Below are 12,132 nucleotides of genomic sequence, written 5' to 3'. Positions count from 1 at the left end.
GCTTTCTTGCATCAAATGCCTCTACTAATGCTAATGCTAATAAAATATAAGCTGTTTATAAAGAAAATACACAAGCCCTTCTGGCAAATTGTCTATAAAAGAGAAGTTAATCAGACAGCCTAATACCTGATTGTTTATAAACAATATAAAATTATTCAGGAACTATCAAGCTCTGTGGCACCTTAATTATCTGTGATAGTGATGGGGAGAATGATGCTGGTCAAAAAATACAATTTATTCAGAGGAAATTCACAACTTACATAAACAGCTGATACAGTGTGACATAGGTATATATAATCAATTACAAAAATAAACCATGATCAACTTATTCACAGAGAAGGTACCAACTGTATGGAAATAGGAAATTAAATTAGATACTACAAATAGGTTACCTACAAGAGGAATTTGTCTATATATATAACTTAATTTTACATTTTTTTAAATAATAGAATATATAAAATTTAATATTAGCTTTTGTTTTTTGATGGTGAAACTATCTGCACATATAGTGGTTCTAATTTTTTGTAAATATAAAGACATTTATGTTTGATCTAAATTTTATACTGAAAAGATCCATATACAGCAGAATACAGTATGACACTTTAGTGCCACTTCAACAACAAAAAAAAAATAATAATAATAAAATAAATAAAAAAAATAATAATTGCATGATTTAGGAAAAAGTAGCTCACAGATGGTGGGCAAGTGTATATTTATTTCATAGATAGAAGTATATACTGTAATCTCCATTGTTTCACCTTTTACGGCACGCCACATACTTCCAAGAAAAAACTGAAATTAAATAATGATGCTGTTGATGCAAAAGAAAATAATAATAAATAATAAAAATAAAATAATAAATAAATAAAAAGCAGCAGCAAAATCACAAATAATCAAATGCAGTTGATCAAGGCATAGATAATCAAAGATTCCACTGTATTAGTAGTGGTAAGAAATTGCAAAGAAGCAAGCATATACAGAATCAGCCAAAATAAAATAACATAAAATAAAAATCATTTAATGGACTGATTGCCTCCTTACTCTTTCTTGGACGACACATAAAGGGATACATAATTTAAGGGGAAAACAATTTAAATCAGAAATGGATGGTTGTAGGACAGACATGCAAAATTTTTCTTTCAGCCAAAATAATTTATTGTTGGATCAAACCTTCCATACACTGTGGAAGTGGGTACTTTGAATAAATTTAAGGAAGAATTAAAGTGATAGACAGGTTATGTGTGTAATGTTTTATTTTTTTGCTGATGTTTTGTGACTTTTTTTTTAATTGATATTTGGTAGTGAGTGTAAAATATGCAACTATATACATTTCTTTAATATTAATAATACATGAAGGAAATAATGGAAGCATTCAGAGTTTGCTATTAAAGATATTTTTATTATGTGGTATTTATTATACAGTTTTATATTATTATGTTATTTTATATTATTATTACTAAAACCAATTATGTGGGGAATACTTAATTGATTACTGTATATCATTGCTAAAATATATAGGATATTTTTGCCAAAACATGTTGTTTAAAAAGATACACTAGTTTAATTTATACATATTTATTAAATTACACAATGAATTGAATATTTTTGAATAATCTCCTTTTACATTTTGTAATTCATTAATTTTTCATTATAAATTGGTATAAAAACTTTTGAACATGGACCAAAAATTATTGGATTAACTATTAATATTTAAGTACAGCTGAAATTGTGATGTAATTGTTAGTGTTGATTAAAGACAGCAGACAATATAGTTAAACACTGCATTGTTAACTTTGAAAAAACCGGTGATAAAATACTTTTGCGTATATGCAACAGACTTTTTCATATATGCTGAAAAATTGTGAATTTTATAATATTTCTAGATTTTACATATTAAGAAATATAACCAACTTATAAGCTAAAAGCATAAATATTTTATACTGCTAAATAACATTATACAGGGTGATTCACTACCAGTGCGACAAACTTGCAGGAGGTGTAGGGGGCACAAAGACGAATCGGAATCACATAGCATTGCAGGGTCCGAAATGCCTTCGTCATGCGGTAGAGGACGTTGAACGGGAGGTCGCGTGAATAGCGATCCCGCTGGAAGTCAGCATTTGCGAACCGGTTCCCGAGGCAGTAGGATGGACGAGTATTCAAACGTTGAACTGGCCGACATGCATCTCGCGTACGGAGCTGCGGACTGTAACGGGCATGCCACTCTGCGCTTGTACCAGGAACGTTTCCCGCACAGGTGTGCTCCTCATCATACGATTTTCGCACGTGTGCACAGAAGGTTACGTGAGACTGGTTGTTTCACAAGAGGTACCATGAATCGAGAGCGAACGACGAGGACGCCAGACAATGAGGAGAATGTCCTATGTTTTGCAGAAGGCAATCCGAGTAAGAGTACTCGAGCAATAAGCCAACGATTGAGTATTTCCCAATCCACTGTATGGAGGATACTGTCAACAAACCAAATGAGTTCATACCATCTGCAACGCGTCCAATCATTGGAGCCTGCAGATTATCCACTCCGGAGGACTTTTGCTACTTGGTTTCTTCAACAGAAACGGTTCACAAATGCTGACTTCCAGTGGGATCGCTGTTCACGCGACCTCCCGTTCAACGTCCTCTACCGCATGACGAAGGCATTTTGGACCCTGCAATGCTATGTGATTCCGATTTGTCTTTGTGTCCCCTACACCTCCTGCAAGTTTGTCGCACTGGTAGTGAATCACCCTGTATAGTAATAGTATCTTTTTATTCTGGTAACCTTGTCACTTTAATTCATGCTTATCTAATTGCAGAGTTTTATCTCATTTGCGAATAAAATCCATTTTAAATAGAGTGCAGCTTCGGTGTACCATCATTATACCATGGTTTTGATATAATACGAGATTGATCATGTCTACCAAGAAGGATATATAAAAAAAAATTTTTGTTTGTGCCAAAAAACAAATTTCTTAATAAACACTGATAGATACCTCCCAGGGGGAACCAGCTGCTCCTGGTTTCCCGTATCAGGGATATATACTTGGTTTGAAATTACTATCTGAAAAATTTCAAAGAATGGAATTAAAGGGCATGACAGAATGTAGATTTGTTTGAATTTGGTGCAGAACACTGAATAGCTATTGCTTGGGTGTCACAAACATTTGGAAATATGGGTGGGGTGATTTAGAGAAGAAAGAAGGATATAACAGTAACATTAAAACGTACATTTTGCATAAGTAATATTAATTTAATCTGCATGTTGTTTTATTTACAGCAAAGTGTTTACTTACGTTATTGAATTACTTGCCTTACATAAACGTTTGTCTTCTGTTAGCTCCTTAAACGTTGTTAATCCCTCATTTTCCAGTGGTGGATGGGAACATGAGTAATGTTAATCTTTTCTAAAGCCTGATCATATCTCATGTACTCCAAAAATAGTCTGATTCACACTTGTTTATCTTTGATAACCAGATTTCTAAACAGAAACATATTTCCTTACTTGGATTAATCTAACTTCTAACCTTTCTTGGAGTAAACATATCATAAATATTGTTTCCTTGGCATCCTTTACATATATCTCCAAAAATTCTAACCTCTAGAAAGTAGATTCAGTTTAAATAGTTATTCCTGTTTGAGATTGTCATTAAACCATTGGAATTTTGTGAGAGGAGAAGGAGCAGAGAGTAGTTTATTTTCATTCTCTTGTTTTTTGTTTTTTTTATTCTCTAAAACTATATCCACTTTTAACTGACAATATGTCAAGGAAAATTTCTCCTCCCACCAGTTTCTTCCCTAAATATTTAAGAAATCATTGTATAGGGCTAAAATTTCCTGAATTCACCTTTCAGTGTTTCTGCAACTGCTGTTGGTTATTAGGAAAAAGTAATAATAGTAAAGCTGGACAATCTAAAAATTAAGAATCATGATCCAGATAATTGGGATTCTACTGTAAGTAATACTATAAAATTAAATGTTACAGAAGTGTAACTGAGTTTCTGTTGCAAAACTATTCATACAGCTCTCAAACATTTTTACAAAAGTGCTTCAAATTGTTTTAAATTTTTCAAGTTAACATTAGCATTAGTAGAGGCATATGATGCAAGAAAGCAAGCTTATGCAGAATCAGCCAAAAAAAAAAAAAAAAAAAACTTCCACTTCACCCCTCCGTTCGTTTGAAATACCTGTCCAGCTGAGCCTTAAATTTATTTAGGCTATCAACTTCCACAACAAGGGATGGAAGTCTGTTCCACCAACCAACTTGTGTTGCAGATTAAATTAATATTACTTATGAAAAATGTATGTTTTAATGTTACTGTTATATCCTTCTTTCTTCTCCAACCAACTTAACACAACCAAGTTAAGTGTTTTTTCAATGAAAAACTGTAAAAACTTGCTTTCTTGCATTATATACCACTACTAATAATGTCAAAACCTTAAACGCTTCAATCAGGAGTCCTCAAAGGTGCCTAATTTTTCAATGCAGCAATTTACAGGATTCAAGTCTCTCTCTTAAGAGCTCCTATTGTGTCCCTGACTAATCTTGTAGCTCTTCTCTGCACCAATTCCAACAGATTCACATTCTTCCTAAAATGAGGTTTCCAGACCTATATGCAACAGCTTTCATTTATCAATGTTAAACCTTAGTTGCCACTTTTCAGCTGATCTGCCTAATTTATCCAGGTCCCATTGAAGTAGCATACTTTGAATAATGTCATTAACTAGCCGACCCATCTTTGTATTATCAGTAAACTTACACTAAACTTGATATGCCTTTATCAATATTAATAAATAATAAAAACAGTAAGGAGCCCCATACCACCCTCACATTCAAACTTGGTAGCACAGTTTGTAGAATTGTCATCCTCCCACACTGAGTGGAAAAGACCCAAGTTTGAATCCTATCAATGACGTGAGGAATTTTTATGGGCATTTTTCACAATGTCGCTGAGTTAACCAGTCTCAGGTGAGAGAAGCATGGCTTTTTCCTCAGGAATCTCAGGTTTTTCATTCAGCAAACAGCAAATCGAGGCACAGAACACATACAATTTACAGATATATTATATGCTGCAACAGGGCTAAGTTGCTGATGCGATTAAAACACTACAACAGCCGACCAACCGATCCTAATACCAAATCCTCAGGAACTCCAATAATAATATCAATCCATGAGGAGCACTGGCCATTAATAACAACTCATATTGCTCTACTATATAAGGAATCAAGCCATATTAATATATATCAAATTAATTATAAACAGGACAATATGCATCAAAATATATATTTACCTTTCTCAGATAAAAGTGTAGCTTCTTCAGGCATTAGCTGGAGAGGCAGACCTAAAAACGTTGCCTGGTATGGTTTTCTTGGAAGGGAGCCTATCAACATTCCAACGATATGGTGTTTTGTTCGAAGCTCAAATATATCTAAAGAAAATGGCATTTATTTAGGACCATCATTAATACTTCAACACAGTACCATTATTTTACAAACAAGATTTACAAAAGAACAATTAAAGGGACTCTAATTAATTGCTAAATATTACCGAGTGCATCTTTCAAAATATTTTTAAAGCAAAATGTTTTTAGTTTCACTGAATAAAACTAATTAATAAATAGCATAAATCATTAAGACTTCACATATATGTATGGAAACTCAGTGCCTTTTACTGCAGTTTTTTTACAATGAAGTTAGAAAACTAAAATATAAAAGATAGATTGAAAATACAATTCAAGAACGGAAACATCCCAATTAGAAATGGTACACGCCTCTTTTCAAAAGTTAAAACTTTTGAAGTTAAAAGTTCAAAATGCTTTTTGAACTATGTAGGACATTATCAGTTGGGATCAAATGAGAAAAAACATGTAAAAAGATGGACTAATTTAGGACCCAACCATATGTCAATGATTTTCAAGATAACTGGCTCTTTTAAAATGATACAATATATGCTTTAAAATCAGGCAACCTCAGGGACTGAAGTTGCCTGATTTTAAAGCATATATTGTATCATTTTAAAGCATATAATTTAAAATCCAACACAACCGAGGAGTGTTGGATTTTAATTTTTTTTTGGAGTTTAGAGAGGTATAACTAATGGCTGGGCAGTTCAAAGGAGCATATTTCAGTGAATATCAACACTATCAACTGAACAAGATAACTGGCTCTTTTAAAATGATACAATATATGCTTTAAAATCTTTAAAATCTGTAAATAAGAAGAGGATTTTCAAGGGTAAACTGTTGTAATATAAATATAATATAAAGCTGTATTAGAGCTTGCTTTTAATGCAAAATTCAGCCACATTTTAAGCATAATGAAAAAAATATTCTGCTTAAAGGGCTTTAATATAATGTGAAATAGAGTGCAACCTTGATATTAGCATTAGTAGATGCAAGAAAGCAAGCTTATGCAGCATCAACCAAAAAAACAAAAAAAAACAAAAAACACTCCCATTTCACCCGTTCATTCGTTCCAAATGCCTGTCAAGCTCAGCCTTAAATGTATTCAGGCTATTAACTTCCACAACAAAGATAGAAGCCTGTTCCACCATTCAACTACCTGCTAGCTAAAGGCAAAATTCCGCACATCTATTCTAAACTGTCTTTCCTCAATTTGAATCTGTGCATCCTCAGTTTCTTAATTTGAGCAAGGGGAAGAATCCCATCAGCATTCCGCTTGCTCAACCCATTCAAAGCCTTATACACCTCAGTCAGATCACCCCGCAGGTGCCTAATCTCCAGGTGCTGCAATTTGCAGAACATAAGCCTTTCTTGGTAAGAACACCCTTTTGTTCCCCTCACAATCTTGTTGCCCTTCTTTGTACTAGTTCTAGCAACTCTACATGCTTCCTAAAATGAGGCCTCCAGACCTGTACACAGTACTCTAGGTGTGGCCTGACCATTGCCTTGTATAACGGGATCATCACCTCCCTGTCCCTGCTAGCAAAATTCCTATATATCATTGACAAGACTCCATGACCTGCACTGCTCAGCAAACTTGATATTCGACTGCACAATTACCACCAGGTCATTTTCACTTTCCACTTCCCTGAGTGTAGTACGTTTCTGTTTGGTTATTGCTACCCATATGCAGTACTTTGCATTTGTCAATGTTAAACTTCAGTTGCCACTTCTCAACCCATTTTCCCAACTTATCTAGATCCAGTTGGAGTAGCATACTGTCTTTACTGTTGTTAACAACCCTGCCAACCTTTGCATCATCTGCAAACTTGGACATTAAACCCGATATACCTTCATCAATATCATTGATAAACATACAAAACAACAATGGGCCCAACACTGAACCCTGTGGAACTCCACTAATAACATTTGTCCACGAAGAGCATCCACTGATTACCAATCTTTGTTGTCTCCCACTCACTTGGTTATCTCCCATCCATTTATCCATAGCAGCAACCTGCCCTTAATGCCATACTGCCATACATAATTATTTTTGGTTCCTTTGTGACCACATCATAGTATCCAATCAAATTGGTCAGACAAGACCTCCCTTTAACAAACCCATGCTGTGTCTTAACTATTACTGAAGTCTTGTCTAGATAATCCTGCAATGCTTCTTTAACCAGTGATTCCATTATTTTCTCCAGAACACAAATTAAACCAACAGGTCTGTAGTTACTTGTGTCACCTTTTGAACCCCCTTTGTGAATTGGTGTTACATTTGCACACTTCCAGTCCATGGGGTCCTCCCCTGAGCCCAAGGAAGCTCTCACAATTGTGGCTAAGGGTTTGCTTAGTTCCTTTGCTGCCTCCTTTAACATAACTACATAGATCCCATCCACACTAGGTGCCATTCTTAATCGTAACTTCAACAATTTCTCCTCCACTTTGCTCTCAGTTATTACAAAATCATTTAACTTCCTATTAGTGTTTAACAAGCTTCTGTCCTCCACTTCCCTACAGATTTCCTCATGCGAATGTAGATGCAAAATACTCATTCAGTTTATCAGCTGTCTGAGCAGGATCATCAGCAGTTGAACCACTAATATCCAGTGGACCAACGTGATTCATCCCCTTCCTACTAGAGTTTATATAAGATAAGTAGTCTTTGCTGTTTTTCTTTGCATCCTTTGCCAAAGATTTCTCATAAACTGCTTTCGCTTGCCTAACCTCTTTTGTGACTTGATTACAGCCTAGCTGGCACCTCCGTAGCCAGGTGGGCAGGAGCACCAGTGCGTAGCACGTGCTTCTTGATTAGACCGGGGTTCAAGCCTATGCCGACCAAATACGAAGGATGCGGAAAGGTCAGGGAATGACCGTATATCCCTGGAGCAATATGGCCTTAGTTGCTAATGCTCCTAAAAAACAAATAACAAACAAACAAACAGCCTAGCTTACGTCCACCCGAAACTGACTCAATATTGCACTATCCATCTATATGAAATGGATGCACTTCCTTAGATTTTTGTGTTTATTTACTAGCAACGTAACCACTCCAGCTTTCCTATTCTATCTACCATAGGCTTCTGTGTCACCTGATAGTTTATATGCATTTTTTTTTTTCTCTGCCACGTGTTATTAGTTCATCTGACCTCCATTTAGGCCTAAACCTTGAACAGTATTTTTTAGTTGGTATGAAAAGCCTAGTAGTTTCCAAGATTAATTTCCTGAATGCTTCCCATTTAGAATTTGCTGTTAGTAACATCATCAGTTGGTCCCACTTGACAGCTGACAAATTCTCTGTATAAAATTTAAAAACTGTCTGAGACCACTGTAGTCACTTTACAAAAGCAAAATCCCTTCCCTTTACCCCTGATGGTAGTTAAGTCTTTAAGTAAATCCCACGTCAGTGCACTGTGTCTTTTATCTGCAAATTATTAATCCATGAATAATCTGCTGATAATCAGATCACGGGTATAACTCCCTCTGGTTGATTCTCAAAAATGTTGCTGTAAAAAACAATCATCCAATAAAATCCACAAAAGTCTTTTTAGTATGCGAGTGACCAATCCACAAGTTCCAGTCTATCCGGAAAGTTCAAGTCTCCCATTATAAGACATTCCCAGAGGCTCACATCTGGTGAGTATGGGCTTGGCACACCCAACAGCCTGAGCTGGATATCATCATTCTTTTCTTTCTTGGTGACTCTTACTTCTCTTTCTCTCTCTGGGGGTCTCGGGAATTTTTTTTTGGCTGGTGTGGCATAAGCCTCAGGCTTCCTTGCACCATATGGCTAATAATAATAATAATAATTCTGATTTACTGGCCCACTCTATTTTTCTGTGCAACTGTTCATTGTACATCAGTGTCATTAGGCCTATAACAGACTTATTGTCATTTTTGCTTTCCCAGTGCTTCTGTCACACCAAACTGATGAACTGGATACACTTTCTTAGATTTTATTTGTTTCTTAACTAAAAGCATAACCCTTTCAGCCTTCCTATCCTGTCAATTCTTTCTGTACAAACTGTACTCCCCATAGGTTCTTCGTATATTTAGTAACCTACAAAATCCCTCTTTAAATTCAAAATACAGACAGAAGCCTATGGCAGATATAAGCAGGTCTGTAACCAAGTCGCAAAGGAGGTTAGGCAAGCAAAGGCAAATTATGAAAAATCTTTGGCAAAGGATGTAAAGGAAAACAGCAAAGAGTTTTTACATATGTAAACTCTAGAAGGAAAGGGATGAATCAGATTGGACCACTTAAACCTGTCTATACTGCTCAGTCCACACCTTGAGTACTGTATACAGGTCTGGAGGCCTCATTTTAGGAAAGATATAGAGCTGCTGGGACAAGTACAGAGAAGGGCAATGAGATTGGTGAGTGGAACAAAGGATTGGTGTTACCAAGGATTCTTAAGTTCTACAAATTGCAGTTTCCAGGTAATCTGGCACCTGCAAGTTGATCTAATTGAGGTGTATAAGGCCTTGAATAGATTGAACAAGTGAATGCTAATGGGAATCTTCCTCTTGCTCAGTTTACTCAACTGAGGGGCCATAAATTCAAAAATTTTAATTTATGAATTTTTTCCTCAAAATTTCCTCAATTTTGAAAAAAAAAAAAAAAAAAGACAATTGTAGAATAGATGTGCGGAAATTTGCCTTTGGCTGGCGGGTGGTTGATAGTTGGAACACGATTCCATCTGTTGTAGTGGAGGACAGCAACTGAAATAAGTTGAAGGCAGAACCACACAAACGTTTGGAGTGAATGGATGGGTGAAATTATTATTATTATTATTAGGTTGAGGCTTATGCTGCACCAGGCAAAAAAAAAAAAAAAAAAAATCTGAATTACCCAGAGAGAGAGAAAAGTAGAAGGGAATTACCAAGAAAGAGAAGAATGATGATATCCAGCTCAAGACCCTGGGTGTGTGCCCATACTCACCAGATGTGAGCCCCTGGGAGTGTGAGAAGGGTGGTTTTTTTTTTTTTTTTTTGGCTGATGCTATAGAAGTTTGCTTTCTTGTCCTTGCATCATATGCCATGCTAATTTTAACTTGCTCAGGAACTTGTGGGTTGGCACTCGCACACTAGAAAGACTTTTGTGGATTTATTGGATGACTGTTTTCTACAGCAATATGTTCAAGAGACAACCAGAGGGAGTAACACTCTTGATCTGATTATCAGTAGTGATTCTTCATGCATTATAAAGAAACCTGCTGATAAAGGAACCACTGGGTGACAGTAATCACAATGTATTGATGTGGGAATTATTTAAAGATGTAACTACCATCAAGACTAAAGGGAAGGGCTTTTGCTTTTGCAAAGGTGACTACAGAGGTCTCAGACAGTTTTTAAATTCTGTACATTGGAATCAACTGATGATGTTACCAACAGCGAATTATAAATGGGAAGCCTTCAGGGACTTAATTTTGGAGGCTACTAGGTTTTTCATTCCAACTAAGAAATACTGTTCAAGGTTTAGGACTAAATGGATGTCAGATGAATTAATGAGGCTACTGGCAGAGAAGAATGTATGGGATGCATATAAAGTATCAGGTGACACAGAAGCCTATGGCAGGTATAAACTAGTCTGTAATGAAGTCAAAAAAAAGGTTAGGCAGGCAAAGGCAGATTATGAGAAATCAAAAGATTTCTCATAATGAAGCTCGCATTATCTCATAATTATGAGACCTTCCTTGGAGTCAAGGGAGGTCCCCATGGATTGGAGGTGTGCAAAGGTATCACCAATTCATAAAGGAGGTTCAAAATGTGACATAAGTAACTACAGACCTGTTAATTTAACTTGTGTTCCAGGGAAAATAATGGAATCACTGGTTAAAGAAGCATTGCAGGATCACCTAGACAAGACTGCAGTAATAGTTAAGACACAGCATGGGTTTGTCAAAGGGAGGTCTTGTCTGACCAATATGATTGGTTACTATGATGTGGTCACAAAGGAACTGAATGCCAAAAATAATTTTGATGTCATATACTTGGATTTCAGGAAAGCTTTTGATACTGTTGCACATGGAAGACTGCTGCACAAATTGGAGAGGTATGGCATCAAGGGTAAGCTGCTACAATGGATAAAGGGATGGTTGAGTGGGACACAACAGAGAGTGGTAATCAATGAACACTGCTCTTCGTGGACAAATATTAGTGGAGTTCCCCAGGGTTCAGTGTTGGGCCCATTGTTGTTTTGCATATTTATCAATAATATTGATGAAGGTATATCAAGTTTAATGTCCAAGTTTGCAGATGATACAAAGGTTGGCAAGGTTGTTAACGATAGTAATGACAGTATGCTACTCCAACTGGATCTAGATAAGTTGGGAAAATGGACTGAGAAGTGGCAACTGGAGTTTAACATTGACAAATACAAAGTACTGCATATGGGTAGCAATAACCGAAGAGAAGCATACCAACTGGGTGGTATTACACGCAGGGAAGTGGAAAGTGAAAAAGACTTGGTCGTAATTGTGCAGTCAAATATGAAGTTCGCTGAGCAGTGCAGACCGTCTGCCAGGGCAGGTCATTGAGTCTTGTCAATGATATATAGGAATTTTGCTAGCAGGGACAGGGAGGTGATTATCCCATTATACAAGGCAATCGTCAGGCCATACCTAGAGTACTCTGTACAGGTCTGGAGGCCTCATTTTAGGAAGGATGTAGAGTTGCTAGAACGAGTAGAATGATTTGATTTGGTTTTTAATGGCACATTGGCAGCTAAGGC

The 12,132-nt window shown here is 36.2% G+C and overlaps 1 protein-coding gene across 2 annotated transcripts in view; it reads right to left on the bottom strand.

The window, feature by feature from the left end:
- The window catches only part of Tsen34 (tRNA splicing endonuclease subunit 34), a 64,985-nt gene that overhangs the window by 51,372 nt on the left and 1,481 nt on the right, over nucleotides 1-12,132 (bottom strand). For both annotated transcript variants that reach the window (XM_090384687.1, XM_090384686.1), the window contains exon 2: nucleotides 5,286-5,423. In XM_090384687.1, coding sequence (XP_090240813.1) covers nucleotides 5,286-5,385 — 100 coding nt within the window. In that variant the 5' untranslated portion in view covers nucleotides 5,386-5,423. The remainder of the gene's footprint in view (nucleotides 1-5,285; nucleotides 5,424-12,132) is intronic.

This window comes from Mastigoproctus giganteus, chromosome 11, assembly GCF_048544385.1.
Source record: "Mastigoproctus giganteus isolate SK-2022 chromosome 11, ASM4854438v1, whole genome shotgun sequence".
NCBI lineage: Eukaryota > Metazoa > Arthropoda > Arachnida > Uropygi > Thelyphonidae > Mastigoproctus > Mastigoproctus giganteus.
Note: the sequence above shows the minus strand (reverse complement) of the source record. Positions and strands in the feature narration are given on the sequence as shown.